Raw genomic sequence first — 16,106 nt, 5'->3', positions numbered from 1 at the left:
ACATGTCAAACTGTAAAAACCAATCTATAGGCAGTTTTAATAAGAATAGCTATAATAAATGTGGCTTTCAGAATACACCGACTCCAGCATCCGTTAGGGAACAGGAATGATGTTTCAACGCTCATGAATAAACGATTTGTGTCACGCCAGTTTCTGTTTCAGGTCACGCTACCTTGTGTTACAAATAATGTCTTGTATATAACACTATTGAGTTACAGGAACACGAAGCAATTTTTTATGAAAAACGTTTGGTTCAGTCTTTAGCGTTCCTTGATTTTGTAAAGCGTTTCCCACCAAAGGACTTAATCTGCATTATTTATGTAATAAAGTGTCATTGTTATTCATATGTAATGGAATATAATATTCATAAATTTTCAATTATGAAATAATAATATATTGTGACTTGGCATTCGGTGAAAATTATTTTAAATATAAACGCTTGTCTATTTCAACATCGTTGGATACTCTTGCTTTAAAAGTAAACATTAACGCCATTATTTGAGAACTGTCTACTAAGACATATCCAAACGTCTGTTTTTATTTTATTTTCAAAAAGATAATAATGGACACTGATGATATGAATACTAATTATAATTCTCCTTAGTGTCCATAAGTGAGTATAACATCTTTGATAAGCGTTTACTTAAAAGAAAAGTCATGACTTTCGACATGTCGAAATATTTTTTTTATTAAAAGCTTTTATTTAACTTGCAATGTTTGTATATATGTATGTGCGGGTGGAATCTTGCTACTCAATTTTGATGCAGATATCTTTAACCGATTTGGCTGAAATACACGTTAAGTTTGGATGACAATACATGATAATTCAATCTGAGCACTTTGCTATTTTAATGAATCGGCTAAGCATTGAACCAACTGGAGAATTTGCGATTGAAAAAGCCCTGCGAATTTATCTCACTAACCAACAAGTATACAATCACAACAAAACTGTTCTCTAACATTTCCGATCTCGTGGTATAACTATTAACAAAATCATTGCGCAGGATAGTCTAGTAGATTGTATTCGAAAAACTGAAACCTTAGATCTAAATAATATTATACCATCAGACATAAACAAGACTGAGGGACTACCTAAGGAGCTAGAAATATTTGTTGGGGCCAAGGTGATGTTGCGTTACAATGTAGATGTATCTAAATGTCTGGTGAATAGTGCCATTGGGCATATTACTGAAATTATATGGCCCTGCTTCCGAAGAGCACAAATGTATGACACTGATATACCATCCGTCCGTATAGATTTTGGTAAAGACGATGTTCACCTCATTCAGCCCAAGTCTGTGCAATTTCCAGCAAAATATAGTCACGGAACCGTGGAACGAAGAATAGTGCCATTTATATTATGGGCTTGCACAGTACACAAAATGCAGGGTAGTACTGTCGATCACGCCGTTGTTTAATTAGGCAAGAAGCTCTTTGCTTCTGGTCAAGCATACGTGGCCTTAAGTAGGGTAAAATCATTAGAAGGTCTTGTTATTGAAGATTTAGACTGTTCGAAATAAACAGGCACACGACCTTGCAACAATGATGCATTGAATGATAGATGAATAGACTTTATGAGTCTAAAATTTTATGATTAAAGAAATTGTCTATAATGAGGTTATAAATTGATACTTCAAATTTTAAAGGAAAATTTTATTCTCTTTTTTTTAGCGCATTCAAATAAAAACTTTTTTAAAAAAGTATTTTTACTTTGAATATATATGTTTAATCTTGAACTTAATAAAAAACACAAATATAATTCATAATTAAAATCACATTCGACAAATATAAAAAAATACAGGCAAGAAATATAACTTATCACCGGTTAGAAAATAAACACCACGGACCTGAGGGAACTGGCGAAAGAAACTCGGCGGCGTGTTTATTTTCAATTATATCAAATATTATAAAAAATAATAAACACTACTAATTGATAAAATGGTAACTATTTTATACTTGGTTGCTATAATACTAAAACATGGTATTCACGATGGTCACGTCAATAGCCTAAAATCAAAGAGGATGAAACTGCAAAGTTTATCTACATATTTAAAAACATTATATACTACTCTTTAAACCTTTTCCGATTAAAAACAAAATTTATGTAGTGTAGAAGTTTTTATTCAGTAAAGCAATACAATAAAAACGACTTCATATTCATTTGTAACTATAAACATAGAGGTAAAATTATAATACTTTATATTTCATGAAATTATCTTCCCACACAATTCCATTGTTAGGACATAAATATTACAGACCATATAAATTAAATTGTAATTCGAATGAAAAATAATAGCAATTCCGAGTCACCAGTTTCTCTTCGGAAAAACAGATAAAAGATCCAAATAAATCTTCATCTTCAATCTTCATACATACCTGTATCCAAATTGTTTGGATATAATTTATAAACAATACATTTAAAGATTTAGTAAAAGAACTCAACTAATCAACACTTAACGACCTAAAAGTGCCAGGCATTCCTGCATACTGATCATTGAAGCAGTCTTTTCGTCTGAAATTTTCATCTGTGCCAGCTGCATTAACTACTTGCATATGCTTCATGTGTTCCTCTGATGAAAGTACTTCCAGCCATTCCTCTGAAAAATTAAGGAAAATGTCTCTACGTTGGAATTATGTCATACTGAATATACCACTGATCTGATCGTAATGAAATTTGACATAATATAAACACCGGGTCCAGACAAGGACATAGGTAAATTACGTGATTTATGGAGCAAGTATGGACTAATTTATAAACAACATACGTTGCAAATCTTTTAAAGAGCGTTCGTCTCCCCCAAAGTCTTTCGGAAGTATTTCCTTTGGAATATGCTTATGGATTTCTTCGGTATTTTTGTGAACATTTATTCTATCCGCCATCTTAGAACTTAAAACTTGTTTCAAAATCGATACAAAAGTGCTAATGACCTTTGATGCACTTATAATATGAATAGCTTTAATTCTAACTCCATAACCTTCCTGAAAATTACGAAAATTATAATTCAATTAATAAATGAAGTCTACTGTAACACTACATAAATGATTCAGCTGATCTTTGTCGATATTCATTGCTCTTATTTTAAAACAGATCTAATTTGGACTTATAAAATTTTTTTGTGAACCCAAAATTTCTTCAAGCTTTTAGAGTTTTATTCGGTTCGATATAATTGTTTGTATTCACTTCCTCATTGGGTCCTGTTTGGTTTCAATCTCCGAGTTTGAGCAAGGAAACTGTTATTGTATATTTCTGGTAAGAAATACTCAAAAAAAAGTTAAGAGTTTGATAGTCGGGCGTATTGACAGACTATTTTCATCGAAAAACAAGTGAAGATGTTGATGCTAAACTATTTTTTTTTATTTTTGTAGCATTTAGGCTTGTGAAACAAGGCTACAAATTCACGTAGGGGCCTACGTGAAGACGCACGTGTGGCAAATTGCTATTTAACACATGCAGGATGTTAATCTTTACTACAAATCAAGAAATAAATTACAAATACTAATTAAACACATATTTATTCCTTTTTGTTTTGATAAACACAGTTTTAAAAAGTGTTGTTCTAGCAACCAGCAGTCACTGTGTGACCGCTGAGAACTGCTCCGAAAACCTATCACAATAAATTAACCACAACTGGGTACCATATGAAACCTTGGTTGACGATTTGATATGGATTAAAAGGTTTAGATCAAACTATTTCCAATTCTACTAAATTTAATAATAAAATCAATTTATATTATAACCTATCTATAATATAAACTAGGTGAACCCGCGACTTCGTACGCGTTTGAATTTAACAAAAAAGTAACTGTTGTAGCCTAAGTTACTCCTGATTACATCAGCTATCTGCCAGTGGAAGTTCCTTCAAAATCGGTCCAGCCGTTCCAGAGAATATCCGGAACAAACAGACAGACTGACAAAAGTTGTAAAAAATGTTATTTTGGTATACATATGTATCGTGTCATATAAAATACGTATAGATAAAACTGTAAATCAAGAACTACATAGAATAGAATATTATAAAAGCCCTACTATTAGAATATTGTATGGAATATTAATAATAAAATGATTAATTTTAGTTTATCTTTACTAATATAATAAGACTGATAACACCAGCGGTATACAAACTTACCATATGAATGGATAGAATTTGCCTCAGTTCACTGAGACCTATTTTTGACACAAAGTCTACCATATTGGTTTCAGTGAGGTCGAGCACTATAATGAATCCGTTTAAATAGTCGTGGGCCTTTATGTATTCAGCTTGCTGTAAAAAAATATAAATATATATTTAATACATTTTCTCGTTAATATAAAACAAATTTAACCCTAGTTATTAGGTTTAGTAGGCCATAGTAGGCCATAGTAGTTAAGTTTTTATTGTAAAATATTTCAATTGATGATACAATAAAGGCTACTATTTGTTTGAATCTATAAGTATATATATAACGGGGCGCGGTTACTTTGGCTGTTGATTTGGATAATTAAGGAATCGAGTAGTTGGCAATAATGTTTGATGGCTGATTTACTTTTAAGAGCGGGTCACCCCGAATGGAGTTGTTAGTATCATAGCAACGCGAGTCGTTATGTTTTGACAAGCGACTCGAATGCGATGGTTGCTTGCGAACCCATATGCTCTTAATCGAGATGAATTATTGTAATCTTTTGATATTTTTGTTTTGTACGATTATTATTGAAACAATTAATACAGTAATTAGACGATATTAAATACGTTTTATTTTGTGAATATCTTCATTTCACGGCCACCTAGTCTTACAAATGTCGGATGAATCCCCGAACCCAACTGTTCGGCATCCTGCTCCTCCGACATATATATATAACGCAATTCTTCTAGAGTGCCAGAAACAAGACTCTTCTTGCAACACTCTAGAAGAATTGCGTTTATGATAATGAAGCGGCCATTATGATTAAGAAGAAATAGGAAGGAAACCAGCGCCATATCATCGGCAATCAGCTATGTACTATTACGTTATAAGATTATTATATTTTTAATACTTTATTTTAGAAAAGGATTAGTTCAACAGTTTTATTAATCGCCCTAACATTTATGCACAATAACCATGATGAATTTTGATGACGCCATCCAGCGCCTTGAAATATCCTAAAGCAATTTTACAAGATCGTTACTTAACTCGATATTAGTCAAAACATGGGTATTTAATATGCTTTGATATTGGTTTCGACCTCATAAGGTTATCTACGAGAAATTACTACAAAGCGATAACTTAACGTATAATAAATATAAGTTAATTAAACATAAATAACGTTTTCAATTAAAAATATTTAACGAGTACACTACCCGAATAAAGCTGTGACTACACTAGTTAAAATTTAAACGACTGCCTCTGTGTTTTATATGTGTGTGAACACATTATTTTATATATGTGTGAATATATATGTAACTAATTATCTACTAGGCCCTCTTATAATACCGCTAAACCTGAAGTCTTGGGTCTCCTCCCCCTCGTTGGTTCTCAATCTCCGGCAATTAAAAATTAATGAGTTTTTCTGTCAAGATATTTTTAGTAGAAACCCAGCGCGTCAGGCAGTTAGATGTGCTTAAACACATGTGCTTCTTAAATCTCGTGAAACCCCAACGGCTCCAAAGCCTTAACTCGTCTACTACGGCTGAACGTGTTAGATTTTTAGTCTATCTGATTATAATACAGAACTTGTGTTTTGCTAAATCACAAGTTCTGTATTATATAAATTCAATATTTACTTTTGAATCATTTCATACGATTGTTTTTAATGTAAAGCTAGCACCGGTTCGGAATGTAAATTATGTCGAGACAAACGGTTAAGTTACTCTTTTTAAAGTACAAAGTTATGTCAATCAAATAGTACCAACTCCACGATTTTTTTGGATCTTGTGTTGAATAATATACCTTATTAATTAAGGTTCTTTTTTTAACAAGCGATTTATATTTATGAATTAGCAAAAATAAAATTGTATGTGGAATTTAATTAAAGAATAACTTGCCCCAGGAAGAATTCGACTCTGCGTACTCAGAATCTTAGCGTCAACTAACTAATCCTTACTTATCATTTTTACCATATATATTAATAGCGTTAGCCGATTCTTGTCCCAGTGATTATGGGACAAGAATCTAAGCTGCACGCATAAAATCTGTTATGGTCTCATTTTGAAGAGCAGATGTAGATGGGCAGAAAAATAAAGTGGTTCTTGATTAACTAAATTGTTACGATTTAACAAAGAATTCATTTTATAGATCGGTAATACGGCTGTATAAGCAAAAATAATTAAAAACGTAAAGTAAATTGTTATCAACAAACTGAAATTCTAACTGAACTTATGTATACCTACTATTAGACATTACAAAAAAAAATGGGTTAAAAAAGGTTTCATAATTTTCGCACCAAATGTAAATTGTTATGTGACTTGCAGTTTACGATTAAATTCAATCAAAAAAAAACTTGTCATAGGTTTCGAATATCCTAAAAAAACTTTTGAATAAACGCGGTTTGAAGTTTCGCAGGAAACCGACTAGTACTGACTTTTGTAATGAAAAATTTATGCATTTTAACAAAATGACCACTTCAGCCCTGTCTCGTATTATCTGGTATCAAAATTCTTATAAATATTAGCTCTATATGGTTTTAATGAAACATGTATATTCATATTGATCCCATTAAGCGTAACTTGTTATGAGCAAGAGGGGTCAAAATCGAACAAGCAACTTTAACATCACTATTGCGTTATTGATAATTTATCGGCCGTAAATCAAGTATGTTTATAAAAGGAATTTTGAATACTAATTATGTTTTAAAATTTCATTAAATATAAAATAACAAATGCTAGTAACTTATTTGGTTTGACAGAACTAATAAAATTCTCAAACTTGTATGATTAATGCAAAAAAAAAACAAGTCATAAGCGCGGTAATCGGCATCTAATAGATGAAATATAAAGTAATAATCTCGATATATAAATAATTTAGTTACATTACATACATTAGCAGCCCGTAAATGTCCCACTGCTGGGATAAAGGCCTCATCTCCCTTAGAGGAGAAGGTTTGGAGCATATTCCACCACGCTGCTCCAATGCGGGTTGGCGGAATACGAAATTCTGCTACATGTTAGCAGAATTTCGTTGAAATTAGACACATGCAGGTTTAACGATGTTTTCCTTCACCGCCGAGCACGAGATAAATTATAAACACAAATTAAGCACATGAAATTTCAGTGGTGCCTGCCTGTGTTTGAACCCGAAATCATCGGTTAAGATGCACGCGTTCTAACCACTGGGCCATCTCGGCTCTAGTTAATTTAGTTAACTCTATAATATATTTAGGAAATACCTATCTTTAGAGATAAGAACTGTTTACTCAACATAGTGTTTGTTTTAATTTATATAGAGTGCGTTCATTATATACCGTTGGGTTCTAAATAAAATAAAGCGAAGCGAAGTGTAGTAAAATGAAGTAAAAATAACTTACAATAATATTATATCTATAGTACTCCATGAATTGTGAAGGCTTGATAGCGTTCACGGTGAACTTGTTATATTGAACCCTATAATGATCATCTGTTAATTTAGGCAGAATCACTGAATGGCTGAAAAAAAAAGTTGTTTTATAATATTTATTAAGATTTTTTTCTATACATTATATTTAAAAAAAAAAAAACTTTTGTACAGTATTTGAGTAACTGATAAATATTAGGCTCACAATCCCTTTAAAACATGTCGCGAAAACGGCTAATCTAAAACAAGGGCTCTTATGACAATATATCAAAATATACCGTCCAGAACAGGTAGACATAACGAGCTTCTATAATTAAAGCGTTTGAGTGAAGGTAAAGGTATCTTATTATGGCACTTTCGGCAATTATGGAAAAAACATTCACGGCTAAATATTTTAAAAAAAAAACGCCATTTATTTACACACCTCGGCATATGATGACAAATTAGAGTTTGACGCAAGTGTTTTTTTTTTTTTTTATTTACTAAATCTGTTGCTTGCATTCTGAAGCAAGCCGTTAGAAACGGTTAGACGTACGTTCTGAGAGATCTTACTGGTCGAATAATTATTGTTCAGAATCCATTCGCTAACGCTCCTGAACTTAAAGACTGACATTATATATTTATTTTTGGAAGATTCCAACGCATTGAGATAGCACGTGGATGAGAAGAGCAAATTACTTTTAAAAAAATCTAATCAAAATTGAAAACAATACGTAAAATATATAAATGGTTTTGAAACTAAAAAAATATGAAAAAAAGAACAATAGATTTATACGTATATAATTAAGTCATAATCAAAATGCCTATTGCTAGTAGAAATAGGAATAAGTAAAAAAAACACATAAATAGTTAACAATTAAACTCGTTCTCGCAAAAATCGGCCTCACCTCGCAGAATTAATTGCTTTGTGCAAGCCCGTCTGGGTACCACCCACTCATCACATATTCTACCGCCAAACAGCAGTACTCAGTATTGTTGTGTTCAGATTTGAAGAGTGAGTCAGCCAGTATAACTACAGGGACGTAACATCTTAGTTCTCAAGGTTGGTGTCGCATTGGTGATGTAAGGAATGCTTAATATTTCTTACATCGCCATTGTCTATGGGCAGTAGTGACCACTTACCATCAGGTATTTGCTCATCCGCCTACCGATATCATAAAAAAAAACCTATCCTTAAAATTGCCGAATAATTCTGGTGGTTTAGGTTTGTGAATTTGCCAATAGTCATCGTTTAATATATAAGATATTTTAATTTATATCATATTATTTTTAATCTATGTTAACGGTCACGCTTGATGTACTTTTTTTAGTAGTATATTATGTTGCCTATACGGTACTAAAAAAAACACGGGCCTGATAGAGAATTATCATCATCATAGACATTGGCGCTGTGTATATATATGTTAAGGATATTATTTTAAAGACGTTTTTGTTTTTATATCACAACTTTGCCTTTATGCTTTAAATCTACATAACAATATAATTATTATTAGTTCTGTGAGTTGGTACCTCAATTGATTGGTACAACACGGTTCTAATTTCCCATAAGTATTATACACACAAATTAAGAAGTACATTTCCGACTTTGAATCCCCTCTCTACGATTTAAATACATTCTAAGCCCAGCTTAATCTTAAGACATGAAACGTGTGTACCTACACAATTTTGTGTAAGTCCGCAAAGTCGTTTTTAACATTACAATCTTGGAAGAACTGCGGCAATAACGTCCTCATGGTGCAAATTTTATCGATCTGGCTCTTTGCTCTTTCTATTGATCCTTTACAGCCAATGATAACAGCTTCATAATAAAATTCACCTGTAAAAACATTAATAATAATATATTTATTTAATACTAGCTGTGCCCGCGATTTCGTGCGCATTTGAATTTAATAAAAAAGCGTGACTTTATTATTATTTCACATATAACTTTAAAATAAAAGCCTAAGTTACTCCTCATTACATCAGCTATCTACCGGTGAAAGTCCCGTCAAAATCGGTGCAGCCGTTCCAGAGATTAGCCGGAACAAACAGACAGACAGGCAGAAATAGTAATAAATGTTATTTAGGTATATGGACCGTGTATACATACATATGCATTTAGTAAAACGCGGTTATATTAATATTACAAACGGACACTCCAATTTTATTATATGTATAGATTACAACAATTTATAAACCTAGCATATTATATTACGATGTCAGCCATCAGCTACCCGATCCGGCTTTGCGCGGGTGTGATAAGTGCCTACATAAAACGTTAATATAACTAATATCTTAATTAATTATCGGCGACTTGTTTGTAGGTAATCATTATCGCTCATACACAATAGCACTGAAAAAAAATAATCATACATCAATGCGCAAAAAACCTTGGGAGCTGATATACTTCGTCTTTGGTGCTTGTAGTTACAAAATTAACCTTCAAAACGGACTACAATAACACAAAGTATCACAAAATGTTGGTAAAATATATGAATGGTGGTGGTAGATTCTAATGAGAAGAACCGGTTAACTCATTAGTGACTGCATTGACGACCTCCGTGGTCGAGTAGTGTACACCGGTTTTTATGGATACGCCACTCCGAGGTCCGGGGCTCGATTCCCGGCTGAGTCGATATAGAAAAAGTTCATTAGTTTGCTATGTTGTCTTGGGTCTGGGTGTTTGTGGTACCGTTGTTACTTCTGATTTTCCATAACACAAGTGCTTTAGCTACTTACATTGGGATCAGAGTAATGTATGTGATGTTGTCCAATTTTATATTTATATTTATTTATTCCGACAATCCAATACGTAGATTAATATTATAAATAATAATGGAATTATTAATTACCCCTTACACTTTAATAATTATAATTAAAGTCTGCTTACAAAATATTTTACAAGACCTAAAAGGTCAATATGCTAAAAATGTGTACGCTTGACCCGACATTCTGTGTAATTCTTTGTAAAAATTCCACCGGCGTATGAAGACTAAACTGGTATGAAACCGCAAAGGGTAAACTGGGGTAAACGGTACCTTCAATGAAAAATCTAATATCACTCAAGTTAGGTGAAACTCAACAATTGCGCCTCATGAATTTTAACGAGACATTTTCTTTGCGACGCCCAAAGTGATCCGGGTGCTTAATCTCCCACCTGAGGAGGTCGGGATAGAAGGCTATAGTTAAAAGGCAATTTAGTGCATTGAATATTTTATAATACAGCTTACCATTTTATTATTAAACGATACAAAAACGTATTAATGTATCACACTAATGCCTTAATCAATCTTTTCAAAATGATATGATTTTTTGTGGTTATATACCTCAAATATTTAAAGACCAATGACTATTTAACTTATAAGTTAACATATATGTCATTTGTTAAAAAAAGTGCCATAATATATCTTTATGCCGTACGCCGTCACGGCATACAAGTCTTATTTCCCCTAGACGTCCCAAAAGATGTTTCACATGAATAATGCATCTTTGATATAATTAAGAAAATATTTATTTTCGTTCCTCAGTTTACAAAATAAAGCGAGTGTACGTGTAATACTCATCAACTAAATAAAACATTTGTAAAGGTCGGTTTAAAACTGAAATTGCTTTTTTTGATTTAAGGCACAATTTTAATAAGTTCCGTCAATTATATTTTGCTTTCCGTGACTGTTTTCCTTATTTTTCTTAATACAAACTTTGAAATTACCTTTTACTCCGAAATGTTTGCGAATAAATCTTACTTTCAACGCGAACATCTTGTAACTTTCGTTTACATCAAATGTTTATACTTTTTAAATGAATAATTACATATTTTTAATGGTAAACAACGGAAAATTTTGCATCTTATCATCATATTATTTGCTGTAGACGAAGCTTGATTCGTTTTTTTTTTTTTAATTTACATTTTTCAGACATGCTTTGGATTGCTTGTTTCGGACTTAAAATTCACAAATAATTTGATACCTAAGTACTCGTAAACAGGAGTAAATTTACATCGTATATACTAATAATATGTTCGCAAAACCTTACGTGTAAGCTAGTACCAACCAACCGAATTGAGTTGATATTATAGACACTCATGGCGCTCTATTTTAAAAGTATTTATTTGACTAACTTTAGACGACCTCCGTGGTCGACTAGCGTGTACACCGGTTTTCAGGACCTCGATTTCCCGGCCGAGTCGATGTATAAAAAGTTCATTAGTTTTCTATGTTGTCTTGGGTCTGGGTGTCTGGGTGTTGGTGGTATTTTCCATAACACAAGTGCTTTAGCTACTTACACTGGGATCAGAATGATGTTAAGTGGTCGCCACTACCCACAGACAATGGGGCTGTAACTAATATTAACCATTTTTTTTATCGCCAATGCATTATCAACTTTGGGAACTAAGATGTTATGTCCCTTGTGTCTGTAGTTACACAGGCACACTCACCCTTTAAACCGGGATATAACAATACTGAGTACTGCTGTTTATCGGTAGAATATCTGATGAGTGAGTACCTCTACCGAGTAAACAGTATCAACAGTTGACCCAGCATTACCCCCAGACAATCAAAAATAATAGGCATATTATTTATTTTGCCTAAATTAATTTCAAAATTCGATACACAATTGTTGATTGTTTCCCAACAACTTGTGTTTCAAATTTAATTTAGTATTTCTAAATTAATTCTTCGATTATTTGTTCAATACAAATTCTGCATTTGTTTTATTGTTTGAGCCATCGCTCATACTTGAAAGCTCTCGACAGGAACGGTTATTGTATTGTGAAAAGGTAATTTGAAAAGACACAAGAGTCGTTAAGAACAATAGACTACAATTGTTAGTGTAACGAGACTCTGCTGTCATAATTTTTTTTTAATATGCAACAATTTTTTAATTATCTTTTATTTACTAATACTAAATATGACAGGGAGGATGAGTCGTTTTTTGCCTAGATCGGAATTGCGATTCAACGGGGAAATGCTGCTAGCATTCTTGCCACCATTCCACTCGATCAAGATTTATACAGTAACTATTTTTAATTGACATTTGTAGAGTTGATAATTGAGATTATACCAATTTTATTGATGTAAAAACCATCAATATTAAATATTACATTCATAAAAGTATTAAACTATATCGTACATAAACCATTTTTTTCTATATTTCACATTTATGAGTGACCCATATTTTTAGATATTTGTAATATTGTGTTGATTACGTCGTGAAAGTTTGTTTTTTGTAAGCAAACGTTGTCGCTGATACAATGGCGGTTTGCAACGAATATATATTAATAAATACTTATATATAAATGATCTTCCTTTTAATGTTAAAGGCAGTTGTGATACTTTTATGTTTTCTAATTTTTAATATTGTCCGGAAACTAAAACCTAATTATTATGACGACGTAAAAATACGTAAGACTTTACAGAAATCACCTTAGATTCGAAATTTCAGTGGAATCCTCATTTATCGTCCCTGATAAGGAGACTCACTCCGCAGTTATGCATTACGAAGTTAGAAAAGTTAGACAACTAACTGATGTTTATATTTTGGTTACTTTAATATATTGAAACGGTTATCTTGCAAAATTGAGATGTCCGGTTTATTTATAACCTTGGAACTTCGGGGTGTTTTTAATAAAGTTATTTGTTTTTAACGCTAGTAAAGCAAAATGATTATATTGTATCAAATGTAACAACAGCCCTTTCTGTCAAAAAAAAAATCTTTGTCTAACAGTTACTACAGTTTTTTTTAGGGGTTACTATAGAAACAAAAATTTTAGGGAATTCTCATTTGTCATCCCTTCCAGTTAGACTCAGCGATTAGAATGGCGTATGTTACTGAGTTGAGGTTAAACAGATAACTAACATTGATACTGTTCGATTGATATATTTTGCATATTATCATAGTATCACGTTCTAATTTCAAATAATCGCTCACTTTATTTGGTAGGGTTTTATGCAAATCTGGGTTCCACTGGCCACACGAGTAGATGTTGTAGGTAGACTGTTGTATTTCGGTTGACACAAGGGACATAACATCTTAAATCCCAAGGTTAGTAGCGCATTGGTGATAAAAGGATCTTTTTATATATTTTACAGTAAGCATGCATTTTTTTATCTATGTATAATATTTGCCAGTCCGCCTATGTATTTGTCATAAAAAAACACTCAATACTCATTATGATTTACTTAGTAATAAATACAATTCAATTACATTATTAAAAAAAAAAAAAAAATTACCAATAAGAAAAAAATAACATTTAATATTTTAAAGTATCACAATACACTTCAACCTGTTTGTAAAATGTCGAGGGCCCCGAGATCGTAGGACGTGGACGTCGCCTCCAAAACAACACGTTAGTTAAATATATACGTATATACATCCTTAGATGTGAACAAAAATCGTTCTAAATTATATGATCATAGAATCGAAAATAGAGAACCCCATTGAGATACCTATTGAATAATATATTAAAACAAAAGAAACTACATGGTAACCAGATATAAAACCGACAACTTGTGGTTTTTCTCGTATTTTAGCGGGTTCGTCGGAAGTTTTATATGACCGATTTGAGGTTCAAGATTGCTTCGATACAATTTTAGCGATTTGACCTTGAAAGAGTAACCGGTTGTTTATAAAAACCTGTGTTAACCAGTTAATAACAAAAAGTAAAACTCAATTACGGAAAACTACTAACTTAATATTTTATATCATAATTGAAGGGTCTTTAGTTCAAGGTGGCGGTGTTTATCTGAACGTAACTAATTGTGTGTTAAATAATTTATCTATATTACAACATGTTCTAGGTTGGCAAACGATAACGTGTCCGTAAAATCCGTCAAATTGTCTTCTTTTCATATAAGTAATCTCAGCATTATTAGTATTAAAATTATAATAAACGAAGCGACTATCTATCACGCTTATAGCCTTAACGGACACCTGAGTCATGATTATATTGAATTACATGCAACATGTACAAATAAAAAAAAAACAACTGAAGTCTAATACAAAAAAAAACATTATGTCAAATGATACATGCTTTAGATGATATAAAAGAACAGATAAACAAATAAACGTGCATAGCTTGCGGCCACCATATATTATTGATATACTAACAAATATTCTAAAACGAAATCACTTTCTATATGACACACATTAATGGAATTTTGTTAACCAATTCTAAAATTTTATCCTGTAATAACACTAGTTAGCTTACTAGGAATCCAGCAATACAAAGAGCTAAGGGAATAGCTAAAGTTACGCGAGAAGCGCACTAAGCACTATCATAGGAAAAGTCCAGATGATAATTTCAGCAAAAATATTAAATTGGCTTAAATTTATTATTATTATTTTCTTTGACGATTATTAAAGTATTACTTTTATAATAAATTATTAGCATTTTATTTATAAATATAACAACAACTAAATCGTTTTTTTTATTTATTAGATTAATCATTCACTAAGTTTACTTTAAATGAAAAATAATCGGTGTTAGAAAACAGTTCAGTTGTGACTTAACGTGACCATTATCTCACGCCTAAATATTCAAACATTTTTTTACACGCGTCTCTATTACGCATATGTTACGATCAAATTAATTTATCTAACTAAATAAGGTACAATGTTACTCACTAAAATCCTTCTTTTTAAAATGTTTCTGTTGTTGCACCCATTTATGTAGGATACTGATGGCCTCCTTCATTTGTCCGGGTTTATCCAGATTGTACTGTTTACGGACTACCGTTAAGGTATCTGGTTTAGTTTCTAAGATTCTGTCTTGCGGTATTGTATCCATTTTTAATAATAGGTGACTACTCGCTTCAACTGTGTGTACTATACTGACATAAATAATCATTAAATGAATAAACGCCGTCCTACAGATTAACATGTATTAATATCTTTCTTTGTGGTCGTGCTTCTTGCAAGCCCTTCTGGGTAGGTTGGACCCACTCATCAGATATTCTACCGCTAGTATTGTTGTGTTCCTGTTTGAAGGGTAAGTCAGCCAGTGTGACTACAGGCACAAGGGACATAACATATTAGTTCTCAAGGTTGGTGGCGCATTGGCAATGTAAGGAATGATTAATATTCACGGTGCCATTGCCTATGGGCGGTGGTGACCACTTACCATCAGGTGACCCATCTACTCCTCCAACCTATGCCATAAAAAAATATTTAGAGGTCCGCAGAGATTTTACAACTAACTTCAATCAGTCAATATATATTATTTTTTTACGTGGACTAATCTAAAATAAACTTCAATTCGGTATCATTTTGCTATAACTTAAACTAATTATATATGACATTGTTTATTTGCAAGTGTGATAATTATCAAAGGTTCATTCGCCTATGAATTGACATTGACAATTTAATTTGACAAGGGTGTAACTATAGTAAAAAAGCCGAGATGGCCCAGTGGTTAGAACGCGTGCATCTTAAGCGATGATTTCGGGTTCAAACCCAGGCAGGCACCACTGAATTTTCATGTGCTTAATTTGTGTTTATAATTCATCTCGTGCTCGGCGGTGAAGGAAAACATCGTGAGGAAACCTGCGTGTGTCTAATTTCAACGAAATTCTGTCACATGTGTATTCCGCCAACCCGCATTGGAGCAGCGTGGTGGAATATGTTCC

The 16,106-nt window shown here is 32.4% G+C and overlaps 1 protein-coding gene across 1 annotated transcript; it reads right to left on the bottom strand.

Moving 5' to 3' along the window:
- Nucleotides 1-1,829: 1,829 nt before the first annotated feature.
- On the bottom strand, nt 1,830-15,296 carry LOC125071793. Its single transcript, XM_047682174.1, has 6 exons — nt 15,106-15,296; nt 9,163-9,319; nt 7,478-7,595; nt 4,128-4,262; nt 2,766-2,979; nt 1,830-2,597 (listed from the first exon to the last, which is right to left on the bottom strand). Exons 1-6 carry the CDS (start codon nt 15,266-15,268, stop codon nt 2,443-2,445), a joined length of 942 nt encoding a protein of 313 aa, XP_047538130.1. The 5' UTR covers nt 15,269-15,296; the 3' UTR covers nt 1,830-2,442.
- Nucleotides 15,297-16,106: the final 810 nt, after the last annotated feature.

Source organism: Vanessa atalanta, chromosome 20 (assembly GCF_905147765.1).
Source record: "Vanessa atalanta chromosome 20, ilVanAtal1.2, whole genome shotgun sequence".
Lineage (NCBI taxonomy): Eukaryota > Metazoa > Arthropoda > Insecta > Lepidoptera > Nymphalidae > Vanessa > Vanessa atalanta.
Note: the sequence above shows the minus strand (reverse complement) of the source record. Positions and strands in the feature narration are given on the sequence as shown.